Source organism: Phoca vitulina, unplaced genomic scaffold (assembly GCF_004348235.1).
Source record: "Phoca vitulina isolate PV1807 unplaced genomic scaffold, GSC_HSeal_1.0 scaffold9, whole genome shotgun sequence".
Taxonomy (NCBI): domain Eukaryota; kingdom Metazoa; phylum Chordata; class Mammalia; order Carnivora; family Phocidae; genus Phoca; species Phoca vitulina.
In genome coordinates, this window is record NW_022589712.1 from 65,466,058 (window position 1) to 65,490,717 (window position 24,660).

At 34.0% G+C, this 24,660-nt stretch overlaps 1 protein-coding gene across 5 annotated transcripts in view; it reads left to right on the plus strand.

Annotated features, from left to right (window-relative positions):
- Positions 1–24,660, plus strand: part of EPHA7 (EPH receptor A7) — a 165,478-nt gene that overhangs the window by 120,523 nt on the left and 20,295 nt on the right. For 3 of the 5 annotated variants that reach the window (XM_032408228.1, XM_032408229.1, XM_032408232.1), the window contains exons 6-8: positions 16,091–16,215; positions 18,863–19,046; positions 24,114–24,222. In XM_032408228.1, the coding sequence (XP_032264119.1) occupies positions 16,091–16,215; positions 18,863–19,046; positions 24,114–24,222 (418 nt within the window). The remainder of the gene's footprint in view (positions 1–16,090; positions 16,216–18,862; positions 19,047–24,113; positions 24,223–24,660) is intronic. The other 2 variants (XM_032408230.1, XM_032408231.1) reach the window with 1 other exon arrangement.

Sequence of the window (24,660 nt, forward strand, 5' to 3'; positions counted from 1 at the left end):
AATGAGGGGAGATTAAACATGGTGAGGCTGCAAAAATAGATGGAGAGTAAGTCATGTTAAGAAGTTTGGTTCTTATTCTAGAAGTCATGAAAAGCCAATTTTTAACAGCTTTCATTAGATAAAATTTGCATACAATAAAATTCACATGCTTCAACTGTATAATTCAGTGATTTTTAGTAAATTTACAGAGGTGTGTAACCATCACCATAATCCATAAAACATTTCTGTTACCCCCAGTAAGAGCCACCATGCCCATTATAATCACTCTTCATTCCTACCCTGTAGACCCAGCCAAATACTAATCTATTTTGTGTCTATATAAGATCATCTTTCTAAACATTTCATGTAATAGAATCATACAATGTGGGTCTTACACATCTGGAATTTTTCATTAGCATAATGTTTTTTGCGGTTCATCCATGTTGTCCCATTTGGCAGGACCATTCATTTTTACAGATTAATACCATTCCCTTGTATATATTCTATTTTATCTGTTCATCAGTTGATGGACCTTTAGGTTGTTTCCATTTTTTTTGCTATATGAATAATGCTGTTGTGGACAGTCAGGTTTAAGAATTCATGTAGACCTTTGTTTTCTCCTGAGTAGACAGATAAGAGTGGAATTACTGGGCCATATGGTAACTTTATATTTAACTCTTTAAAAATTACCAAACTGCTTTTCCAAAGTAGCTGCTCCATTTTACATTTCCACCAACAATGTATAAGAGTTAGTTTTTCCACATCCTTGTCAACACTTGTTATCATCCGCCTTTTGATTGTAGCCATTCTCGTGGGTATCAAGTGATATCTTAATGTGGTCCTAATTTGCATTTCCTTAATGACTAATGAAAATGAGCTTCATCTTATGCAACCTTGAGGAAATTTGACTTTTTTTGAGGAGAAGAGGCTTGCAAAGGACAAATAAAAGAATTAGCCACACAGAAAAGCTAGAAGAGTATGTCATGGAAGCCGAGGAGAAAAGGAGAGAAAGATTAATAATATTATTGTTACCAAGAATCCAAGAAAGATGAGGACTGAGAACAGTACTATAGTGTGGATAGATGAGGGCATTGGTGGCCTTATTGGCAGGCAGCTCACTGGATAGAATGAGGTGGACTGAAACGAGACTGGAGAAGGCTGGTGCATGAATGGAAGTTGAAGAAATGGAGAAAGAGAACCTAGACAACTTTTTTTGACATATTTGTGTGTAATGGGGAGAAGTCTCTCTTCCATCTGCTGAGGAAAGGGAACGTAAGCTTGAGAAATAATTTTATCTTCATGGGAGAAAGTTGAGTTGATGTAAAATCTGCCAGGAAAAATCTCATGTGAGGAAGAGGTTGGTTATATAAAAAAGAGTGGGTCATTTGTAGCATAATAAATTTATTCATTTACTTAGCATACTAAACGCCTAAAATATGGATGGCGGTTCCTTGCTAGTACTATGAGTCAATGTGAGCCCCTCTTTTTCACACAGGAATTTCTCAAGTTTAAAATGGTTAAATGAAATAATGTCATTGAAAGATATTCTTGTAAAAAGTTCTGTATTTATGTTAGCTAACATAAATATTCATGCTGTCTAGTAAATGTTTAAATCACCTGATACAACCTTTTCAGACCTGCTGTTGCCCTGCTCATGTTTCCTACAACTCTCTGTCTACAGGGAAAAACTTTACCTGAAAATCACTCCCTGATGCAGCCAAACAATTTCCCACCTTACTCTTCTCCGTGACGGATAAAAACCTAGTGGTGTCATAAATATCTCGCCAAGTCCTCGTTTACGTAACTTTACTCGTTACACAAATTTACGTGAGCTAGTGCCTTCGTTTAGGGATCTGAATGACTTCCTTTTGTCCTTACTGTTCTATGGTCAGAAGAGACATTCATTGAGGAGGTTGGGGAGAGGGGTGGGAATCAAGGGAATAATCTCCCTCTCCTCTGCAATGGGGAAGATGAGGGTGGCAGACACTGCACTTTCCTCTTTAAAATCAACTTCTTTCTTTTCATTATTGTTATTTTTTAGGGCAGCAGGACACCCAGCTTAAATTCTAAAAAAAAAATCCATTTCCAGTCTAGGGAATGGGATGAATGAGACATAAACAGAAGATTGCTAGAGCTTGCTGGGGAAGTTTGGCTTTCCTTATTTAGATCATGAGCATTCCACACTGCCTTTTTATTGTGTGCCAGCACTGTGGATGTGAAAGCTGTAGGAACAGCAACAGCGTCCTACTGCAGCCATGAGGAAAAGGACACAAGTATCATCTTTAAATCCTGGAGCCACTGAACAAAATACAGCAAACTGCCCATCTGCAGAATACATTTTTTTTTTTTTTTTTCCTACTTGCAGCCAAACAGACTCCAAGTCAGGGGTACACAAACTTTTTCTGAAAAGTCCTGGATAGATAATAAGTATTTTACATTTTACAGGCCATATTTTCTCTGTTGCAATTCCTCATCTTTGATATTTTAGCACAAGAACAGCCAGAGACTATATATAAACAGATAGATGCATCTATGTTCCAATTATTTATTTGTAAAAACAGTCGACTAGCCAGATTTGGCTCATGGCCACTGACCCCCTGCTCTAATTGATAAAAGGTAAAAGTGAAGATGTTTACGTAATTGTATTTATGTTCTAGTTAGTTACTGACATGGTTATTTCTTGGTGGCTGGATACTGTGTAGGAATAAAGTAAAAACTCCGTAGGTGGCAAGAGGAGGAGAGAAGCAGAAGGCAAGCAGAAGTTGATCAGTCTCTATCTCTGGCTAAGAGACCTCAGAATTTTAGGAGGATTTGGGAAGATCTTAATTCTCGTATGGAGCGCCTTGTTCAGTAGTAATTACAAACACATTGTATTCATTTTATTGGTTTTTCTGTTTAATACTAGCTCCTAGTATTAAAACTGGATTGTTTAACTCCTTTTCTGAGCCAGTGTACAATATTTGGGGTCAAATATGTGTTTGTGTGCTAACTTGGCAGCCAAAATGCTATGTATAATATTGTATCTATGAAAAATGAAGTCCAAATTACAAACAACTAAACCCCAAATTAACTTTTGGAACCAAACATTCATGAATCTGTAACTCTCCCTGCATAGAACTATTCATTATAAGCTAGATTTTCCCAGTGCAAAGAAGTGACTCCTTGGGTATAAATTGGCCACCGGGGTAAACTCCATTAATTTTCTCTTGAAACTAAAATATTATTTAGTAAATTAATGCCACATTGCACCATTGGCATCATACAGGTTTAGGGAATTTAATGAAGTTTTCATTTATGCCTAACTTCCTAGGCAGTAGCTTATACACTGTGAAACAGCGACTTGAAAATACAAGCTGCAATGCTAGTTGAAATGTAGTTAGCAGATTCCATTAAACGAAGTGCTTCGGTTATAATAAATTCCTGAAGTCAACTAATAAATCATGACTGGTATTGAGAACTTATTATCAAGCAATATGAATTTGTTAAGTTTATGCACATTGGAGAGAAAATCTGTTCAGAATACCTAGAGAAATTGAGATGATAACATTTTACACTTAACACAATTTAAATGAAGTAGTTTCAGTGAGTTTTGACATACTTCAGGTTTATTCTTTTTCTTCTCCTCTTCCTTATCCTGAGCTTCTTCCTTCCTTTCCCTTCCCTTCTTTCTTTCCTTCTTGAATAATTTAACTTATAATAGAATGGGATTAAAATTAAAATCAAAATTAATTGTGAGTAACACCACCAGAGTGATGATATGGGGGAAAAATGTAAAAATAAATAAATAAACAAAATGAACAAAACCACAAATGGGGAACAACTTCTGCAAAAAATAAAATGGTTAGATAATATTTTAGAAAGTAGGATGGTTTGGATACATACGAATTTTAAGCCTAGAGAAAAATAGAGTCAAAAACAATTCATACCAGAGTAGAAGATACAGAGGAAAGAGAATAAAAAGAAAAAAGTAAAAAAGTATGAAATCGATAGCAGCCAGAGTATAATGGAATTGGTCATTCTCTTCAATCATTATCAAGAACACTGAGATAGAGTAAAAGAATGGCATAATATGGAACTGTCAATCTTATATTTGCTGCCTTAGGCTTTGTATTGTATGACTTTAAACACACGTATATCATTCTATAAGTGGATTCACCCTCAATTATGTATCATATAATGAAGTGGCTTTCAGAATAAGTTTAATATATTTATTAATAGTAATTTACAGAGGCATACTGTATATCTTTACTTTGGTACATTCATACATACATACAAACACTCGCATGTAAAACATTTTTATGAAACTATCATCATATGCAATGAACACTCAATTGTTACTCTCTTTTATTAATTTTTTAAAAATTTTGGTAGCAATACATTGTATTGATTTTACAATAATGAAAAATAGTGGTATCCTGGAAGAGGATTTGGGGGAGGAACTAATGAGCTCTGAATGCAGTGGAGTCACATAGCAAAAGCACACAGTGGCAGTCAGGAATGAAAGTTTTATTCTAATGGAAAATATGATGTTTTCTGAAAGTATATAACAAACACACTGCTTTAAGGCAAAACTCATGTCTCCTCTTTCTTTAATATTCTTCTTATTGACAATGTTCCTCTTAGTAAACAACCTACATGTTTAAATACATGCATTACTTCTCCTGAAAAATAATCTGTGTATTTCCAGAATATTGTTATGATATACTGAACAATATTTTAAACATTGTGTAGATATTTAGGGGAGGAATTAATGAGCTTGCTTAGCCACAAATTTACACCTATGTAAACGTGTATAAAATATTAGTATATATTATTACATAACTTAAGAATATTCATGTGATTTCATGATATATGTAATAGTGTATAAATTAAACTTATCTAAATAAGCGATTATAGTCATGTACATATTGTAAGGCAATATAGAGTAATCAAATACAAAAATCAAATAAAATAATTTAAACAGTCTATTTAAAATCAATTAATAAGATATTCATGTTATAAAGAATGTAGATAGTTATGAATATTATAATTAAAGATATTCACAACATAAGCATTTGGACTAAATTAACATTTCAAAAATTGTCAACTGGTATTACAATATTGTTGTGATTGAAATACAACACAATTCTCTCTTCATTTATAATAAAACATGTTCTAAGACCAATGAAAATGTACACAACTGGAAATGTTATTTTGATGACATGTAAGGGAGGTTTTGGTCATTAACAAATGTGTGTGTGTATATATATTTATACACCCGCACATATCTCTTATTCTATTTAAGGGTTCATTTTAATTATTAAAAAAGGTCTGGTTGTGGGCCGTAGTCACATTGTTGGCCTTATAAATAACATAGTCTTTAAGATGTTGACAGAAAAATAAGTTAATTTGGATTTGGAGAGGTAAATATTTACATGTTTGAGGCAGATGTAAATAGAAAGAATTTAGACAGGGAAAGAATTTCAGTGTAGATAAAGAAAAAGATGAATAAAAGCTCTGCACTGTAATGTGAGAGCAACATATTTTCCTAAACCAGAATAGACTGATTTTGAATCTTAATTCTGCTACTTACTATGGCATCCTAGGGAATTTGTTTAAACTGTCCAAGCCTAAACTTCCTCAACTACAAAATGGGAAAATAATACGCACTTTGCATAGCTATTGCAAAGTAAATATGACATATAAGTATGACAGTAAGTATGCAAATAAAGTGATTATTTGAATGTCTGATAAATAAATAAATAAATAAATAACGTAGTCTTTAGCTATCTATGGATTCCTGGAAAATTAGAGATGGAGCCAGATTACCTGATAGAACGTGTGATGGTGGTTTTTAAAAACTATCCTTCAAAATATTTGCTTTCTTACCACCCAAAATAGAGAAGAGGTTTGCTTCATCTGTATTTTGCTCTCAGTTCAATATATATTACAATATTTTTTTAAAAATGCTTATTGTTGTTCTCTTTCCTGGTTTGATAGTTATTTCATTTTTTTAAGGATATATCCCTTCCAAATGACTTAACATTAATGTCTTTCTGTCCAGCTGGTACATATAAAATAGTATAAATTATAGAAATTGGTCATTTCTAAATTTTAGAGATTGAATAAAAATTCTCAATATAATATTTAAAAATGTAACTGTTGTCAGCATTTATTATGGAGAGCACTGGAACCCCACCTTGAAATGACAATTTATGTTCCTCCCAAAGCTGCAAAAGAATTGTTCTCAAACTCAGCTGTACATTAGCTTCATCTGAGAAGCCTTTGAAAAATACTGATGCCTGACTCTGACCTTAGAGTATTCTGAAATGAGTCCCAGGCATCCATAAATCCAATACAGACAAAAAGTATAGGATAATAATACATAATATTTTGTTTTGAGTTCTTAGCATGTGCCAGGAATGGTCTTAAGTATTTAGTATGTATCTGTATACGAAATTTCTAGAACAATTCTATTTTTGAAGTATGCAATCTAATTATAGCTATTTGAAAGCTGAGAAAGCTGAGGCACAGGGAGGTTCAGTTCCTTGCTCAAGGTTGCACAATTTGCAAATAAACAATGGAACCCATGAACAAATCCAGTAGACTAGTTCACGGGGGCCATGCCCTTCACTCCTACACTCTACTGCTTCTCTAAGTTTCCTGCCTCCAAGGAACATCAGAGTAGCAGGGGAGATTTTCAAAAACTACAAAATAACTAAATGTTACATCGTGTAGTACTGTCAACAAGGTAAATGTATTTTAGGGAAAAAGAGTAATAATTCTGTATTAGCTGAAGCAGAGGGAGAATGATTCAGTAAGTTGTGACTTATTGGTGGAGGCCACTAGAGAGAATCATAGGCTCAGTCTTGAATCTGGCTCTGTTGTTATTTAGTTAATATAAAGTTATCTCTTGCAGATTATAGACTTGATGGCAACATTCTTGATAATTAGTTTAATATGTAGTTATACCAAGTAGTGAATTAGAAATGATTTCTTTTTTTTTTTTGAAACAGAGAAAGTTTTGTGTGGCTTGCTCTTAACTGCCTCCCAAGAATTTACTGGCACTTGGTTCACATCTCATCTAGGCTATTATATTTACTTGTGCATTCAAAATGTACATATTCACATTTTAACTCATTTTCTACATTTAAATCTCCTTGAAAGTGACAACTTTGGCCTCATCATCTTTGTGGCCCATTCAATTATTTGTTTATACTATATGCAGTCATGAAAAATTTTATGTTGAATTTATAAATGAATGAAACTCTCATCAGAAATCAATAACAATGTTGTTAGAGTGATCTTACCTTCTGGGCATTTTAGTGTAACAGTGAAGGATACTTAAGACTAATGCTAGAATACTTTTAAAAGACACTGCTACTCAGAATGCTAATATATAAGTGGCTTGCCCCAGAAAGAAAATCACCAAGGAGCCTGCAAAGAAAAAGAAATGCTTCTTTCATCAGGAAAGTTTTGCTAAGTAAAAGATGTCAGCTGGGCAATTACAAAAAAGTACTTGCTGCCATAGATGTACATTTGACACAAATTCCTCACCTCTGCATAGGCCACTGACTTGCAGCTGCACTTGGGGTAGCCAGTGTGCACTTAGAGTGGTACCGTCTTAAACATTTAAGTGATAATAAATTTATTTATTACTCATTTCCTTTTATGAAGCAATGACTCTAAATGAGTTTTAACAATGGCCACATTTTGCCTATTCAGTCCAAATAACTTCACCCACCTTTTTTCACTGGCAAGCACTAGACTGCTCTGAAATATTATATTCTCCTTAGAAGATTCATATTAAATACTGTTTTACCAGCAGTTTCATTGTGTCATAATATAAAAGAGAAGAAAATGGGAAAGGCCCATGCTTATTGATAAAGGCCTGGTCAAGTACATCATAGTATAATAAACACAGCTGATGAAAGAGCTATGCAGATCCGCATGTGTTTAATAATGCAATTTTTTAAATGAAGTATAAGAGAAAACATCAAGGGTTTGAACTGTGCTATGAGAATAATGCCATTCGTGTAAAAAATGCATATACTTGTACACACCTAGACTATTTCTGGAAAGATTTCAAAGAAACTGGTAAGAGTGGTTGCTTTAGAGAAGGGTAACTTTGTGACATGGGACCAGACGAGGAGGGAGTCTTACACCTTTTGAATTTTGTAACATATACCTGAATTTGCCCTTTTGAAAAAAAAGTAATTAAAAAAATCTCTACTCAGTTTGACCTCTTCTGGTATCTGCAGGTTCTAGGACTATTGTATTGAGCAGATCCCTCAGGGTCTCTTCATCATTATGGCACATCGGGAATTCTTAACAAATGTTAAATGAATGAATGACTGCTCAGCTTTCCTCCTTCTAGTGTCTGCTCTCGCCTGGAATTATCATGCTGTAGTTGAAAACAGATGGGAAGTAGAACTTAAAAACATGGGATTCAATCTAAAATCTGCCCCCTGAGCAGATGCCACTTAATTTCTGTAACCCTCAGCTTCTTCACCAATAAAATGGAACAGTACCTACTTCACAGGGCTGTAGTACAGAAGGAAAAAGATCATATACATATATATTATTATATAAAGAAGATTATATATATGAATATTGCCAACTGTAAGGATTTATAGAAATGCCACAGTGCCCCGCATGTAATAAATGCCAAACACATATATGTTAAATAGAACGTGGTCCCCAGTTTGCAATGGGTTCGACTTACAATTTTTTGACTTATGATTGTTTAACTTTACAAGGGCGCAACTGTGATACATATTTACTAGAAACGGTACTTCGAATTCTGAATTTTGATCTGTTCCTGGGCTAGTGATATGTGGTATGATCCTCTCTTGTGATACTGCTCAGCAGCCCTGAGCTGCAGCTCCCATTCAGCCACACAATCCAAGGGTGAACTGCTGATACGCTTACAACCGTTCTGTTTTTCACTTTTGGTACAGTATTAAATAAATTAGATGAGATACTCAGTACCTTATTATAGAATAGGCTTTGTGTTACATGATTTTGCTCAAGTGTAGTCTAATCTAAGTGTTCTGAGCATGTTTAAGGTGGCCTAGGCTAAGCTATGATGTTTGGTAGGTTAGATGTATTTAATGCATTTTCAACTTAGAATATTTTCAACTTAGATGGGTTTATCTGGCCATAACCCCATCGTAAGTTGAGGGAAGATCTGTAGTAAAAAGTAGCATAACCTATTGATTAAAAAGATAGATGAAATGTATGACTTAATATCAAGGGTCCCTTAACCTCTCTGAATTGTTATATTAGGTGATCATTTAGTTACTCCTTTGTAGGTATGACTGGCTTGAATAGTATAGCTAGTTCTGGGAAGCTGCCTATTTTATACCTCCTGGTTATATAATATTTCATTTTATTTACATTGAGAATTACAATTACATTGTAATTATATGAAAATTACAAATTAACTGCTCATCAGTTAACATTTTGGAAGTTAGCAGGAGTTCCAATATATATTTAGGACCAATAGCCACAGTAGCTTTCTCCACAACCCTTACCTCCTTGCACTTATGGCATTTTACATAGAGATTCTGCCAGGAAGTGCTAACTCCTATGGTAATTAATTAAACATGCAAACAATTGGTTCTTAATCATCAGATGATAACAGAGAAGAAAATTTGATTCTCAGCAAAATGTTTTGTCAGATCATTTTTACAAAGATGTTGTGACTATTGCTTTAAAGAAAAAAGCCATTCTTAGTTATTCAAAGAGTGGAGAAGTGACTTTTGTTGTTCCGGTCATGTATTTTATCACTCTACTGGAAATGTATCGACATGACTTACATATATACTTGACTTGGATTACAATCCGGGGTGCTTTCTTTTCCTGCGCTGTTAGGTTCAACATCATATTCACTTTTTCAGAGAACTTTCAGATCTTATTTTTAGCTCTTACTGAAGTTGTCTTTTTAATAATTGTTTTTAAATTTATTTAGAAATCTCTTCTGTGATATATCTTATTATATTGTATATCTTACATTTTGAGTAAAACATCATCATCCTAATGGGTGTGTTAAATAGGTAGCAATGCAAAGTATGTAATTTAATTTTGAAAAAGATCAATTCTTTTTCCACTGATTTTTTTCAACCACTTACAGAATGAGACTTGTCTGTTTTAGGCACAGATCATGCTTCTATCCAACCAAAAATAATTTGACAGACATCTGTTGCAAATGAATTGTTCATAATTACTGCAGACTCAATTGCCCTTAGTCCCTGCACTTTTTCTTTCATATAAAATTTTGTATTTATTGCTCATAATATTATTAGTGACCCTGTTTTTTTCATACCCAGGAAGTTAAAGTTAGTGAAATCACGTGTTAGAACTTTTTAAAAAGATTTATTTATTTATTTGAGAGAGATAGAGCACATGCATGAGTGGGGGGAGGGGCAGAGGGAGAACATCCTAAAGTGGACATCCCGCTGAGCGTGGAGCCCCACAGGGGCACTCAATTTCAGGACCCTGAGATCATGATCTGAGCCAAAACCAAGAGTCGGATGCTTAACCAACTGAGCCACCCAGGTGCCTCACATGTTAGAATTTTTATGTATTCTAACATACCCTAAAAATGAAATTGATAAGTTACATGATACTCAACTGGATCATGTCTACTTATGGCCTAGTGTTTGTTCTTGAAGTAAATTTCTATATATTTTTATACATTTGTTCTGTAGTGTAAAAATGAAACATCTGTGGGGAAGAGTAAGAAAGCTAAAAGTTGCATTATAAAATGCTAAGCTCCTAAGAATACACATATTTGTTATTTCACGGATTGTTAAAAATGCATTCCAGGGATGCCTGGGTGGCTCAGTTGGTTAAGTGTCTGCCTTCGGCTCAAGTCATGACCCCAGAGTCCTGGGATCGAGCCCCACATCGGGCTCCCTGCTCAGCAGGAAGCCTGCTTCTCCCTCTCCCTCTGCCTGCAACTCTGCCTGCTTGTTCTCTCTCTCTCTCTCTCTCTCTCTCTCTCTCTCTCTCTCTCTCCCTCTCAAATAAATAAATAAAATCTTTAAAAAAAAAATGAATTCCATACTGGATAGCAAATAAAGCATTAAGTAAAGACTATTATTCTATTATTGTCAGATTTGCATTTAACTGTGTTCTAAAAATTTCATTTTTACTTTTTGTATTTACTTAATGGAAATCTAACAACTGTGTATAGATTTAACAATTTGAAATGCATGGTGAAAGGTCATTTCATGCTTGTTGACTCATCTTACCTCATTGTATTGTTTAGAAATACAAATACTATTTTTTCACTCACCATTCTTTATTGAAATTCAGTGAGAACACTTAACTGTAGTAAAAATAATGACTAGTATAAATAAATTACTTTTTAAATCCAAAATCAAATTCATGAGCTTCATTGAAGTTCTATTACAAACACACACACACACATCTTTCTTCCAAATGTGTATTGGAGATTTTTTTCCTATAAGATATTGCATTCTGAGTCCTAATTAAGATCAAAATTCCTTGACTCCATGCTATTTCAACGTAAAGTCTGACAGATCACACTATTAAACTATCCTATTTTATCTATTTTTTTCATAGGCTTCATTAAAATGCCAGTAAGTCTATTTTTGTTTTTTGTTTTTTGTTTTTTTACTATGTGTATTAACTTTCTCTTGCTACCATAAAAAAAAAAAACTACCACAAAAAGCTTAAAGCAACACCCATTTATTATCTTCGAGTTCTATGGGTCAGAAGTCTGAGTGCAGTGGGGCTGGCCTCTTATCTCGAGGCTCTGGGGAAGCATGTCCAAGTCCATTCATGTTGTCAGAATTTGGGGCTTTTGTACTTGCAGAACTGTGGCCTCCATTTCCCTTCCTCTGTCAACCAGGGCCAGTCTCTGATCCTAAAATCTACGATCCTAAAAGCCCTATATCTTCTCATATATCCCATGTGGCCCCTCCAGCAATGGCAGGTTGATTTCCTCTCATGTTTCAGATCTCCCTGGCTCCTCCTTCTATAGCATTTTTCTGACCCTGGCTGGAGAAATTTCTCTGCTCCTAAGGGCTGACATGATTAGATTGGACCCACTGGCAAAGATCCAGGATAATATCTTTATTGTAAAGTCTATAACCTTAATTATATCTGCAGTGTCCCTTTTGCCATGTAATGTTGCATATTCACATGTTCCAGAAATTAGAGTATGGACATCTTTAGAGGGCCATTCACCTATTAATGCAATGTTTTTAAATTGTCTTTTTCCTCCACTTCATGCTGGGAAATTTTTCCATACCTGTAGGTAAATTTAATATTTTAGTGGGAAAAAAATGGAGATTTATGAATATTTTCCATCTTGTAATTTAAATATATCTGCTATACTTGGATTTTAATTAGAAATTGATTAAGGGGCGCCTGGGTGGCTCAGTCGTTAAGCGTCTGCCTTCGGCTCAGGTCATGATCCCAGAGTCCTGGGATCGAGCCCCACATCGGGCTCCCTGCTCAGCGGGAAGCCTGCTTCTCCCTCTCCCACTCCCCCTGCTTGTGTTCCCTCTCTCGCTTCGTCTCTCTCTGTCAAATAAATAAAATCTTAAAAAAAATCTTAAAAAAAAAAAAGAAATTGATTAAGATCAAAAATCTTACACCAGTGCTTGAAGCTCAAAATCTGTAAATTGTTGATTGGTTCAAGTCCGTACATAAACCCACCATTCTTACTGATTATTTTTAAATTCAAAGCCTTTTACTAATAATTGCAGCCCACAGATTTTACCTTTTGGTCTGTTACTAGATTTCTGATTTCCTTTTGCATCAACTTCATCAACTTTGTTCTTATGCTGTTAAGATTTTCCACTTGAACCACAGAAACCATTTTCTGAATTTTCTAAGATTGTCTTTCACTGTCAATTGCAGAGACTCTGTATATGTCCCTGATAAGTCGTGAGAATCTTCCATGTGTTTCTTCCGTTGAAATTAATTCTTATATTTGAATATCGCTAGAAACTTAGGTGAGAAATGAATCTGTTAATCATTTGTTAGAAACCTATTAAAGGGGCACCTGGGTGGCTCAGTCGTTAAGCGTCTGCCTTCGACGCAGGTCATGGTCCCAGGGTCCTGGGATCGAGTCCCACATTGGGCTCCCTGCTCTGTGGGAAGCCTGCTTCTCCCTCTCCCACTCCCCCTGCTTGTGTTCCCTCTCTCGCTGTGTCTCTGTCAAATAAAATCTTTAAAAAAAAAAAACAAACAAACCTTTAAAATTTTATACTTAAAAGCTCCTCTCTATGTGGTATTTGTTTTCCTACATTTTCCAATTTAGGAAATTTATTATTGTTGGTTACTATTTATTAGCTTCACATCAATTCCCATTACAGTAGATTTTGTATGACTTTGCTAATTACAAAAATTATAATTTAAATATCACAACACCTAATTGGGTTTTAAGTATGTATATAATTTACTTGTAGACATTTCTTTTCAAAATTAACTTCAGATTGTAGTTAATTGGGTATTTTGGTGTAACAGTGAGTGTATTGGTGAAATTGTTACAATATGATTAATTTAAATCAACTATATTAAGCATAGAAATCATTATGTCTTAAGATTAAAGAACCTTATGCCACTTCAATTTTACTTTTACATAGAAGTTTATCTGAAAATAATGACTCTGTTAGAATCCACTTGCTTAGAGATGTTTTTGTTTATAAGGTATATATCCTTATGCCTAAGATATTGAAACTCAAGGGAAAATATTATCAATTCTCCTGTACCAAAATGTTGCATTTGAAGGACATAAGACAAAGATATTTCCTATCTTGCATTTTGCCTATTCTCAAGGGCGATGTGTTAGTACTTCTAGCTCTGACCCTCTTAAATGTGTGACTCTATATTGTATCAGCAGGGGACGCATTTTTAAAAAGGAAATATCCAGAAAATCAGGAGTATAGTCATTTATAGATGTGGCTCCTTGTACAAAAGAGGGAAAAGTCACTATTAGTGGTGTGATATGGGTTTTAAAATGCCATATATTACAAATGTATTTTTTGACATCTTTTTCCCCCAACCCCCAAATTACCATAATTTTATTGGTAAAAGTTCTTTTCCAGGATGAAATAATGAATATAATTTTAGTGTGTAACTTGCAGAAATCAAATCTCGTTCTATACTTAGATTTTGCTGCGACGTGTCAGAAACTAAATGAGGTACATCTATACCCCACGTCTCCTCCATACCCTGGAGAATTCAGTGTCTCTTCACCTTACTTTTTAGGATAAAGACTAAGCAAAGTGTCGTATAGTTTGCTTTACACTGAAAATCACATTAAGCTAGGTGTGTTGTTTGAAAGAGACCTAGCTGGCACCTCCTAGCTCTCTACCTGTTTCCAGCAAATGTATTTCCAAATGGCACACATATCATAAACCCTGATCAGAGACCAGCAGCCTCACTGAGTAATTCAGTGTATTAGCTACTGCAGTATTCTTACCTGTGCTGCATTCTATTTTTTTACTAAAGTTTAAATACAGATTTTTCTGAATGATTTTAAGCAAATTAGACTATTGGAAACTATTTGCTAAGTAGAAGCTCACCTCAAAATTCGCTGGGGTTTCTGTTTCCCCAGGCTATGGCTTGAGGACGCAGCCTCTTGAACATCTCCGGCGACTGAAATATGCTAAGCATGTTCTGGATGGAGAGACAAATCACTTTAGAAACAAATTCTTCTCCGCTGCATAGATTCAGGTTTTAAAAGTCATGGCAAAAATAGGATTTCTTATTAGAAATTTGTTTCATTGGAAACATATCAGAAACGCATTTAGTCTGTAAACACAGTCTGCTGAGTACTTCAGCTGCAATCCCCCTAAAGGGAAAGTTGTTCCACTTAATCTGCCCTAGTTACGCTTCTATTAGTAATCTGAGAGGAAATGGGAATCATGCATCTTCCATGTCCTTCCCTCAAAATCACCACGCCAGAAAGAAGTGAAAAATGTTTTTCCTAGACATTGATACAAGCAAATATTAAGAAGTAGAAGTAACAAAATAAAGTCAAAGAGATAAACATCAGAAGCTTGCTTAAACAGCTTTGGCCCCATATAATTGCTTTTCTGTCAGCAGGATTATTAACAATTTTGGACATCTGAAAATTAAATTAACAGCCTGAAAATATTTTACAGAATGAGATAGAGCATGATACATGAAACATAATGACCCCACTGAAATTCAGCCAAGCCAGTGCAGCTACTCATTTAGACAGAGAAGACAACTAGTTAATCATCACCGAGCAAATTAGACAGAGCAAATTAGTTTGCTACATTCCACAGTCTTAGCTACCAAAAAGAATATATGCCACTAATGAGAATGAAAGGACTCTAAGCATATTATTATCTATATAGAAAGAGCAAAATTGTAGCTTGAATTGCTTCTATCAAAGCTTGAAACCTAGGTTACATAGACAGAAATTACATATGCAAGAGTCTGTATGTGTGTGTGTGTGTGTGTGTGTGTGTGTGTGTTCACACACATTTAAGTAGCGGCAGCTTTAGTGTTCTCTTGCATCTTGACCTAATGAAGTGTAAAAAATTTTTCCCAAGGTTAATTGGAATTCTTTGGTAATACACACACACGCGCACGCGCGCGCACACACACACACACACACACACACACACACAGTTAAAACCTAAAAATATTTTTAAAAAGTGTGATCCCTTTAATTGAAGACTAAAGTAGCCATTTCATATAATTTTTTCTTACACAGTATTAAACTATTTTTTCTTTTAAAAAGTGTATTGCCACTGCATGTGAAGTAAATATTTGGACTTAGTTTATCACTGGAGATTAATCTGAAATCATATTTTGTAGCCTTAATTAGCATTCATTTGCTTAATTGTCATTCTCAGCCCCATCATTTCCATTTTTCACTAACTTGAACAATGCTATCTTCTGCTGTTTGCACTTTAATTTAAATTTCTATTAAGGTTTATGAACAGTAATAAGGTCCTGTTTGAATATTCATTAGCTTCTGAATTGTGAGCTATGAAAAGGTGCTTTCTTTTACCTTAATGAAACTGGCACAGCATGGGACTGATCAGTTGTGACATTTGATTTGAGGCATCCAGTGAATTTTCTCATTGTTTATTGACATGTCTTGTCCAAACAGCTCCCTCGCAAGTGAGCGGAGTGATGAAGGAGAGGGTGCTGCAGCGGAGTGTCGAGCTTTCCTGGCAGGAACCAGAGCATCCCAATGGAGTCATCACCGAATATGAAATCAAGTATTACGAGAAAGTAAGTGCTATGAACAGCTGAAATGTGCAGCCGATGTATCTCATGTCATCCTACTGCACTGTAGACTAAACTTGGTCATTATGCCAACTATTTGGAGCTGTTTTGAAATTCAGAGTTAATTTTAGCCATTTTTAATAACCGTCCTCTTGCATCTCAGGCTCATCATTATAATTATGATTTCTGTGTATTAAGTTTCTGGGTTACACAAAGGAGAATATCCCATTAGTAGTATATTTTTTCAATTTTTGATATAATAATTAGATGTAGAATGTGTTAGTACCATAGGACCACGCAGCCCAACGCATTTTTTGAAAAATGGTTCTTTTAGGATCTCTGCTTGGGCCCTTAATGATGTCTTTTATTTATGTGGTTTCATTGATAATGATGGTGGCCTCAAATAATTTAGTAATTTGAACAAATAAAAATATTTTCCGTAATAAATAATATAGTTTCTCCAAATTTCAGAATCAAATGATGATATCCCGCTCCTTTAAATTCCTCCTGAAATTTATTCTACCTATGTCATACTAATCATATCTACCACTTCTTCACATTCCTTTCTCCATGAAAAATAGGATGGCTAAAACCCAAGTGCTGCCCTTTAGTTCCTTCATAATGGCTGAATTTTAGTAAATAGTGATATAATTGAATGTATGAGTGCCTTTATTTCTGACCCATCTGGAGGGGGGTGGGGACCCTGTTTACAAATTATTATATAGGCTCCACTTCACAGAAAGACCTGGTTCAAGGTTTGAAACACAGAAACCATTACTATTACTAATATTAATATTAGTAATTAATATTAATGTTATTAATACAGGGTTACTTATTGACTTCAGTAAGTTAGCTAAAGTGCTGTAATATATATACATAGCCATTTTAACCATTTAGACAGAATTTCAAAATAGGAGCCAAGCTTTGGAAAATCTTGGAGGCTGAATTGACTTGATTGATTAATTTAAATGCATACAGCATATTGGCAATAGATATATTTTTTCCCTTTGGAGAAAAAAACAGTTTAAGATTAGTTTCAATGTTCAGATTAAGTTTACAATATTTTTGCTTATTATTTTCATTATGAATTCATGACTTCCATGGCCAAAGTTACATTTTAAATACCTTATTTTTGTACCAGGAAATACATTTCTTGCCCCATCAAATGTGTTTCTGCGGGAATCCTTATTTTTACTGTTGGTTTTGTTATGTCTGTTTTCCAGTGAGCTCTAAGAGTTTATAGTCAGTCCCTTCTGAAATTTCATCAGATTTCAAAAGCAATGAAATACATTTTAAAAATATGGTAGGGGGTAAATGAGAGTAAAGTTTCTCACAGTGCAAGGAAATATTTTGCACATCCATAGTCTGGATTAAATTTGTTCAAATAGTTTCTTTTCTATTTTGCATGACAAAAACAGAATGTATCCACATTTGCTGAACTTACAAATTAGGCAATTATTAGAACAGAATAATATATTGCATTGTAACATATGTAAGCATGTGATCTCTAGATATTATGTCATCTAATATCAGTTATGCCTTGTTCTTTTATTTGAGATAAGTATATATTTATAATATCAACAATCATTTTTATAAATGATTATAATTAAGACAATCACAAATCAGCTTCGCTAAATACAGTTTAAGTATAGATTTATTTAAACTTTTGCAAATACCGGTGTGAAGGCAAATCAAACAACCAGACTGACATTTTCAGATTTTAATGAATAGTTTTATTGTCATAGTTGAGCAGCGCTATTTATTATAGAACGAATAAGAAACTATCTAAAATTGTATATTTTGATGGGTAGTTTTTATAGCTTTTTTAATAAAAAGCCCATTAGAGTCATATCAATTAAGCTTTAAGTTTTTATTCATTTGGATATTGTTTTGATGGAGGTTTTTATATTCTTGAATTTTTATAATTATTTCATACTTAGTTGTATCATATATAATATGATAAACACATTTTTAAACTCTGCAAGCCTCAGTTTTCATGAAAAATGAGGAAAATTGAACTAAGAGATGTTTAAAATATTGCCAAACCATAAATTATACAGCACTTTAACTTTTATATTGATAGTTTTAATTTAAAATATTCTATTAAATACTGTTTTGTAAAAGTGGTTTTATCCTGTGAGAAATGTAGTTTTTAATGAAAGCAATTGATATGTCAGTATGGTAGTGGTATTAGCTAAATTTCTTGATTTAATACCTTTCTTCATTTTTCGCATATGGCCTTTTGCTTGCTGAATAACATTCAGGAAAAGTATTAAAAGACTACATTATGAAGGGAAGACTTCTACTAAACCATAGATTTTACAAGCGTATCCTGGTTTTGGTCAATAGGACATTTGATTATATTTATGGCTAAATAGTTCTTGCCACTGTGCCCCTACCAACAAAGCAAAAGCTCAAAACATATAAATGGTTTAACAAAATTATTTCTCTTTGAAATTTATAGAACAAAGGCATGTGTTCGCATTTCCATTTTATATTATCTTAGAAACAACTCAATGTTACAATATTCCACGGGGTACAATGTAGACCTTCATAAAAACAATGCAGCAAATTGAAATAAATTGCAAGAATTGGCTGTCAGATTGCCTGGTTGCAATTACAATTAAATATTCCCTGAATATATTGTTTCCAGGATCAAAGGGAACGGACCTATTCAACAGTAAAAACCAAGTCCACTTCAGCTTCCATTAATAACCTGAAGCCAGGAACAGTGTATGTTTTCCAGATTCGGGCTTTTACTGCTGCTGGTTATGGAAATTACAGCCCCAGACTTGATGTTGCTACCCTAGAGGAAGCTACAGGTAAAATGTTTGAAGGTAATTACCGCCTCTGGTTTGGATTCTTATTCTCTATAACTGTCATATTATTTCCAATATTGAGGGCGATAATTTGGTTCAAGATTATTTTTATATTTAAAGGTGAATATATATGCATAATTATGTACTTTGTAAAGGTTATACAGAATAACAATTTAAAATTCGCTGTTTTGTTTCTCAGTGTTAGAATCTCATCATTTATATCAGTCTCTTTAATTCACACTGGGTTTTTGTTTTTTGGTTTTTGGCGTTTTTTTTTTGGAAAAGATGAAGCCAGAAATAGAAACAGGATTTGTTCAATTGTATATTGACACAAGCTGTTTTTGTAGAACCCAAAGCAATATTACTCTGGTTGTGTCCATCAAAGGTGCTCCTTCACAGAAACCTCAAAATGAAGCCAGGATATATACACAGGGTGGGCCACGGAATGATGATCTATAAAAATCTGTGTTAATTTAAGCTACTTGATTTTTTAGCAATGATTTCAAAAATTGCAGTTCATAAAGAAGATCTTAAAAGTTGTATTTATTTTTATCATCCCTTTTCATCTTTTATAAAATATTTCAAGCATCCTAGAGAATATATTCAAAGTATATGTGAAATATTAAGAATAATAATTAAATGATTATCTCTGTATCAACCATTCAGCCTAAAAATTGAACATCACCAGTATCTTGAATCCCCTTTATCATTTTGTTTGTTTTGTAATTCCACAGAACATAACAACAACGCATGTCTCTATAGTGAACCACAAATAAGCAGATGTATGTGTGTCCCAGCTTGAGTGCTATGCTGGTTGTTCTTCCATTAGCTGAGGAATCAGGGTGTGTTTCTGCATTTTGGAGTTCTTGATTTCTCCTGATGTTACTGCCCAGGCACAGGGTTCACCCAGCTGTTACCCTGTCCTCGTGCCAGTGTAGTCTTCCCACATAATTATAAACAAAGATGGATTAAAAGATATTATGTGATTTTTCTTTCCTCAATTTTTAATAAAAAGTTTTTAAGTAAACTAAATCAGTACAATTTTTATTGGTTATTTTGACTTCAGAAAAATATTTTTATAGCTCTTTTAAAATGAGCAAATATTCTTTGATCCGCAAATGCTCGTTAAGTTTGCTAACCGTATTCTTCTTTCAAAATATTTTGCTGTGTTTTTAAATTAAGCAGTAACTCTCAGAACCTCAAATAATAAAACATACATTGAAATAAATTTGAAATATAAATCATTTATATAGAATTATAGACACAGAGACATCAATTGAAAAGATTTCACATAATTTTGTGTGATAAACTTAACACAATTATTCTTTATTATCTTTTTAAAATGGAGTATCTAAGATTAAAAATGAGAACATCTAAGATCAATGGCCACAAAAAATTAAAGTGTTTTACATTAAGATTTCAACATTTGAACATTTGAGTGGTCTTGAATCAGATGTGTCCTAGTAGTTTTCAATTTAGGCTGATCTCATGATATTACTTTGTGATTTCTCATATAATAAAACACCTTAAATGATGTTTTATCATATTCTAATGAATAGCTTAAACTTGTTTTACACATTAATTAGTTATCTCACATTTACCTAATCATTTTTATCAGTTAAACCTCTAAGTTTGAAAACTTTCAAAATGAATTTGTGCATTGTGCTGACTTCGTAAATTGAGAATATTGGGCCAAACTATTTTTTATTGATTCCTGAGATTCATAGATGTAATTTTCATTATTTAAAAAATTAAGCAACTAAGATTCAAAGAGAGTAAGATGCAGTAGTAAACCCGAATGATCACATGAAGTGCATGTTAAAACTAGATTTTTGCATTAGAAAGAATTAGCGATTTTTATCATCACACTATTCTTTTCCACTGGATTGTAAAGTTGATAAAGGAACGATCCATATGTCTTCCTTGCTATTGTCTCGCCAGTTCCTACTATCAGTGCTTGACACATAGAAGGCACTCAGTAAATAAGCAGGGAATGAAGACCTCACAGTCATCAACATGGAACAGATTGCCACTATCAGTCAGTGCTAGGAGACATATTCCCGGTTTCACATCTCAGTTCTTCCATATCCAGTTGTGAGACTTTGCATGAGCTCATGTACCCTAATTGCTAGCATAGTCGTATCTAACTCAATGGTATTCTTAGTATTACCTATGTTAATGTACACAGAGTACACACAGAAAGTCTCAAGTCAGCTTTTATTATTTAGCACAGCCATTCTCAAGCTTTTGATCTATTAAAAAAATCCTGAGGATCTCCAAAGAGATTTTGATTATTTGGATTATATCTATCAATATTCACCATTAGAAATTAAAACTGAGAAAACTTTAAAACACACAAACACACATTTCATTAGCCATCAGAGTAATGATGTTTTCACATGTCATGTAACTTCTGGAAAAACTCAACTGTGCACCTGTGAGCATATGAGAATGAGAAAAGGCAAATAACATCATATCATAGAAAATAGTTTTGACCCTGCAGATCCCCTGGAAAGCTCTTGAGGGACCCTCAGGTTTCCAGACCACCCTTTGAGAACTGCTGACTTAGCACAAGGTACTGCGCTAAGAATTAGGGTTGCGGAGAGACACACAACACAATTACGCTCTGTTTAAAGTACAGTGAAAGAGAGAGACTTGTATACAAATTCTGCCATACAATTAAGCATTGGAGTGCATGACCCAATCCTATCAGAGTGTCAGGAAACAGTGATTCACTGTGCTTGGAAGGAGGGAAAAAATGAACATGCCACCAAAGAGAGGTCCTTTGAGCAGTGTTTGAAAAGGGAAATTAAACAGATTATTCCATTGCACATATATCCTAAAATCCCCATCTCTTCAGAGTCAATACTACTGTTTTTACAATTTTAAAACCATGATGTGATGATTATGGCACTTACAAATTACTTTTAAAATTTATTACCCATGAAAGAGATGAAAATATTAACCATAAAGGTTGACTGTGGAAAGATTAAAGTGTGACCCTGACTATATATAAAAACATATAAATATTCACAAATTCTAATCATCATTCACCTGAGTTCAGTTTTCTCACTGGAGTTCTGTTTCTGATGCTAAGGCAGAACTGAGCCTAAGACAAGCAAAGAATTAGACCCATGGGACACATCGATTGAATGGAAACAATTTCTACACATATGTGTATAATTTTTTCCTCCCTTATGAACAGAACTACTCTGTTCTTTTTTCTCTCTCTCGATATCTAGATATATATGTAGAAATATATATAGACAGAAATATATATATATAGAGAGAGAGAGATTTTATATATATATATATAAAGACAGATAAAAATTTAAAATAATCAAACCAAACCCAAAAAAAAAAAAAAATACTTGAAATCTTTTTTTGTTGTCGAATAATAATAGGCTGCAATTCAGAAATTGAAGCCTAAAAGATTTCTTTTTCCCACCCTCCCCCCGTTGTGTAATTCCCTCAGGGAGCAAATCAGCAGGTGCTGAATTAGGGAGTGTATATACCTTTGTTCAGAAACTATTGCACTGGAGCTACTTCACTGTTTTTCGATATAAGCTCTATCTACAGTTAGTTTAGCATAGGTATACAAAATTAAGAAATGAGTTGTCAAGAGGAAAACATAGATAAATAGAGAAGGGCCCAATCAGAAAAAACTCTCTGCTGGCTATTATAGCAAGACATACTCTGCCTACGTATAATATACTGCCCTGGAGACCCAGTCCCTTGCCACCACCAAGGAGTAGTATTTTCCATCCTGCCTTATATTAAAGATTACACCTGTTGATTGTTTCAGCAATAAGCAAACTATATTAGTTTGACATTGTATATTAAATGATATTTGCAACCAGATCATTTATTGGACTACACATTCTCACTGTTTTTACACTCTTTTGATTGTTTTATGAAATCTGTACTGGTATTGAAAATATAATACTCTGGGGAAAATATGACAATTATGAATTATCATATAAATAGAACTTTACTAATTTGGAAAAATGGAAGTGAGAAGGCCATGTGACTTGATGAAGAATCGGAATCAGGGCCTGCTTTAAAGGACATATAAGCACATACTGCTCCCAAAGAGACTCTCAGAAAGGTCCAACTGGGCTTGTCCTAATAAGCATAGAAGAATCACTTAGCCTTCTACAGGAAGTATCTGCAATTAGATAATGCTAAAATGTTTTTTAAAGTACTTGCAGGAAGTTTGCTCTTTTGTAAATAGCCCACCTCCTCTGTAATCTTAAACTCTCAAATATGTGTATAGCATACTTTGTCAAACTAGTACAAATACTTCTGCTCATCTTTTTCCTGAATTATGGTGCATTACAAAATCAGGATGATTTACTATGATTCCATGATGATTTTTACTTTATATTGATAATATGCCAGATAAAGCACTTAAGAGGCTTTGAAAAATACAGAGTATATGTTTTGTTTCCTTTTTCACATATCAGAAAAAGAGACACAGATTGGGGCGCCTGGGTGGCTCAGTCGTTAAGCGTCTGCCTTCGGCTCAGGTCATGATCCCAGGGTCCTGGGATCGAGTCCCACATCGGGCTCCCGGCTCGGCGGGAAGCCTGCTTCTCCCTCTCCCACTCCCCCTGCTTGTGTTCCCTCTCTCGCTGTGTCTCTCTCTGTCAAATAAATAAATAAAACCTTTAAAAAAAAAAAAAAAAGAAAAAGAGACACAGAGATCGAATACCTTGCTGGGGAAAAAAATGAAGATCTAATAACGATTATAGATCAAAGATTTCTGTCTGTTGTTTCATAACTAAGTTTTCAACAACTAAGCAGGGGATAGCCATTCGATAAGGCATTTTACAAGTGTCTTTTATAGCTGAGGAATATAAAATAGATGAAAGCATTGTCCTTACCATGCCCTTAAAATGCAAAAAATAAGCATTTATTTAATATATTATATTATATTAATTATATTATTACAATATAATACATTTATTTAAAATTAGAGGTGAATTAAAAAGCATAGATATCTCTTATTCATAAGATTTTGTTTACCCTCTCAAGTTCTTACATGGTGTTGAGTGTTTCTGAGCCTGTTTTCTCTCTTTCCAGCGACAGCCGTCTCCAGTGAACAGAATCCTGTTATTATAATTGCTGTGGTGGCTGTGGCAGGGACCATCATTTTGGTGTTCATGGTCTTTGGCTTCATCATTGGAAGAAGGTAGAACACAAATTTGTTCTAATCTTTAACACAGAATGTGTTGATTTTACAGAATTATGTCAGCCTATTACTTACTATTTAGTGTATTAGAATGTTAGAAAGTAAATGCAAACACCCTTTGTCTGATATGAAATATTAAAGGTCAATAAATTTACCTTCTCCCAAGGTCAAAATACAGTGTGAGCTTAATCATTCACTGCCTTTAGTTTAAGAGCAATGAGTGTTGTAATTTCTATTGGGTGTATTTTTATTGGTTACTTTTAGTTAGGTTTTCATCATAAATATAGGAGATAGCTGGGGAAAGATGTACGCATTTAGTTACTGGTCAGTGGAGACCATTTAGAATCCATTGTTGTCGCTGTTGTTTTTCAGAGGAAGAAAAAAATAAGCAAATATTCACTCACTGATAAATCTAAATCTATGAAGTATGTTCCTTCT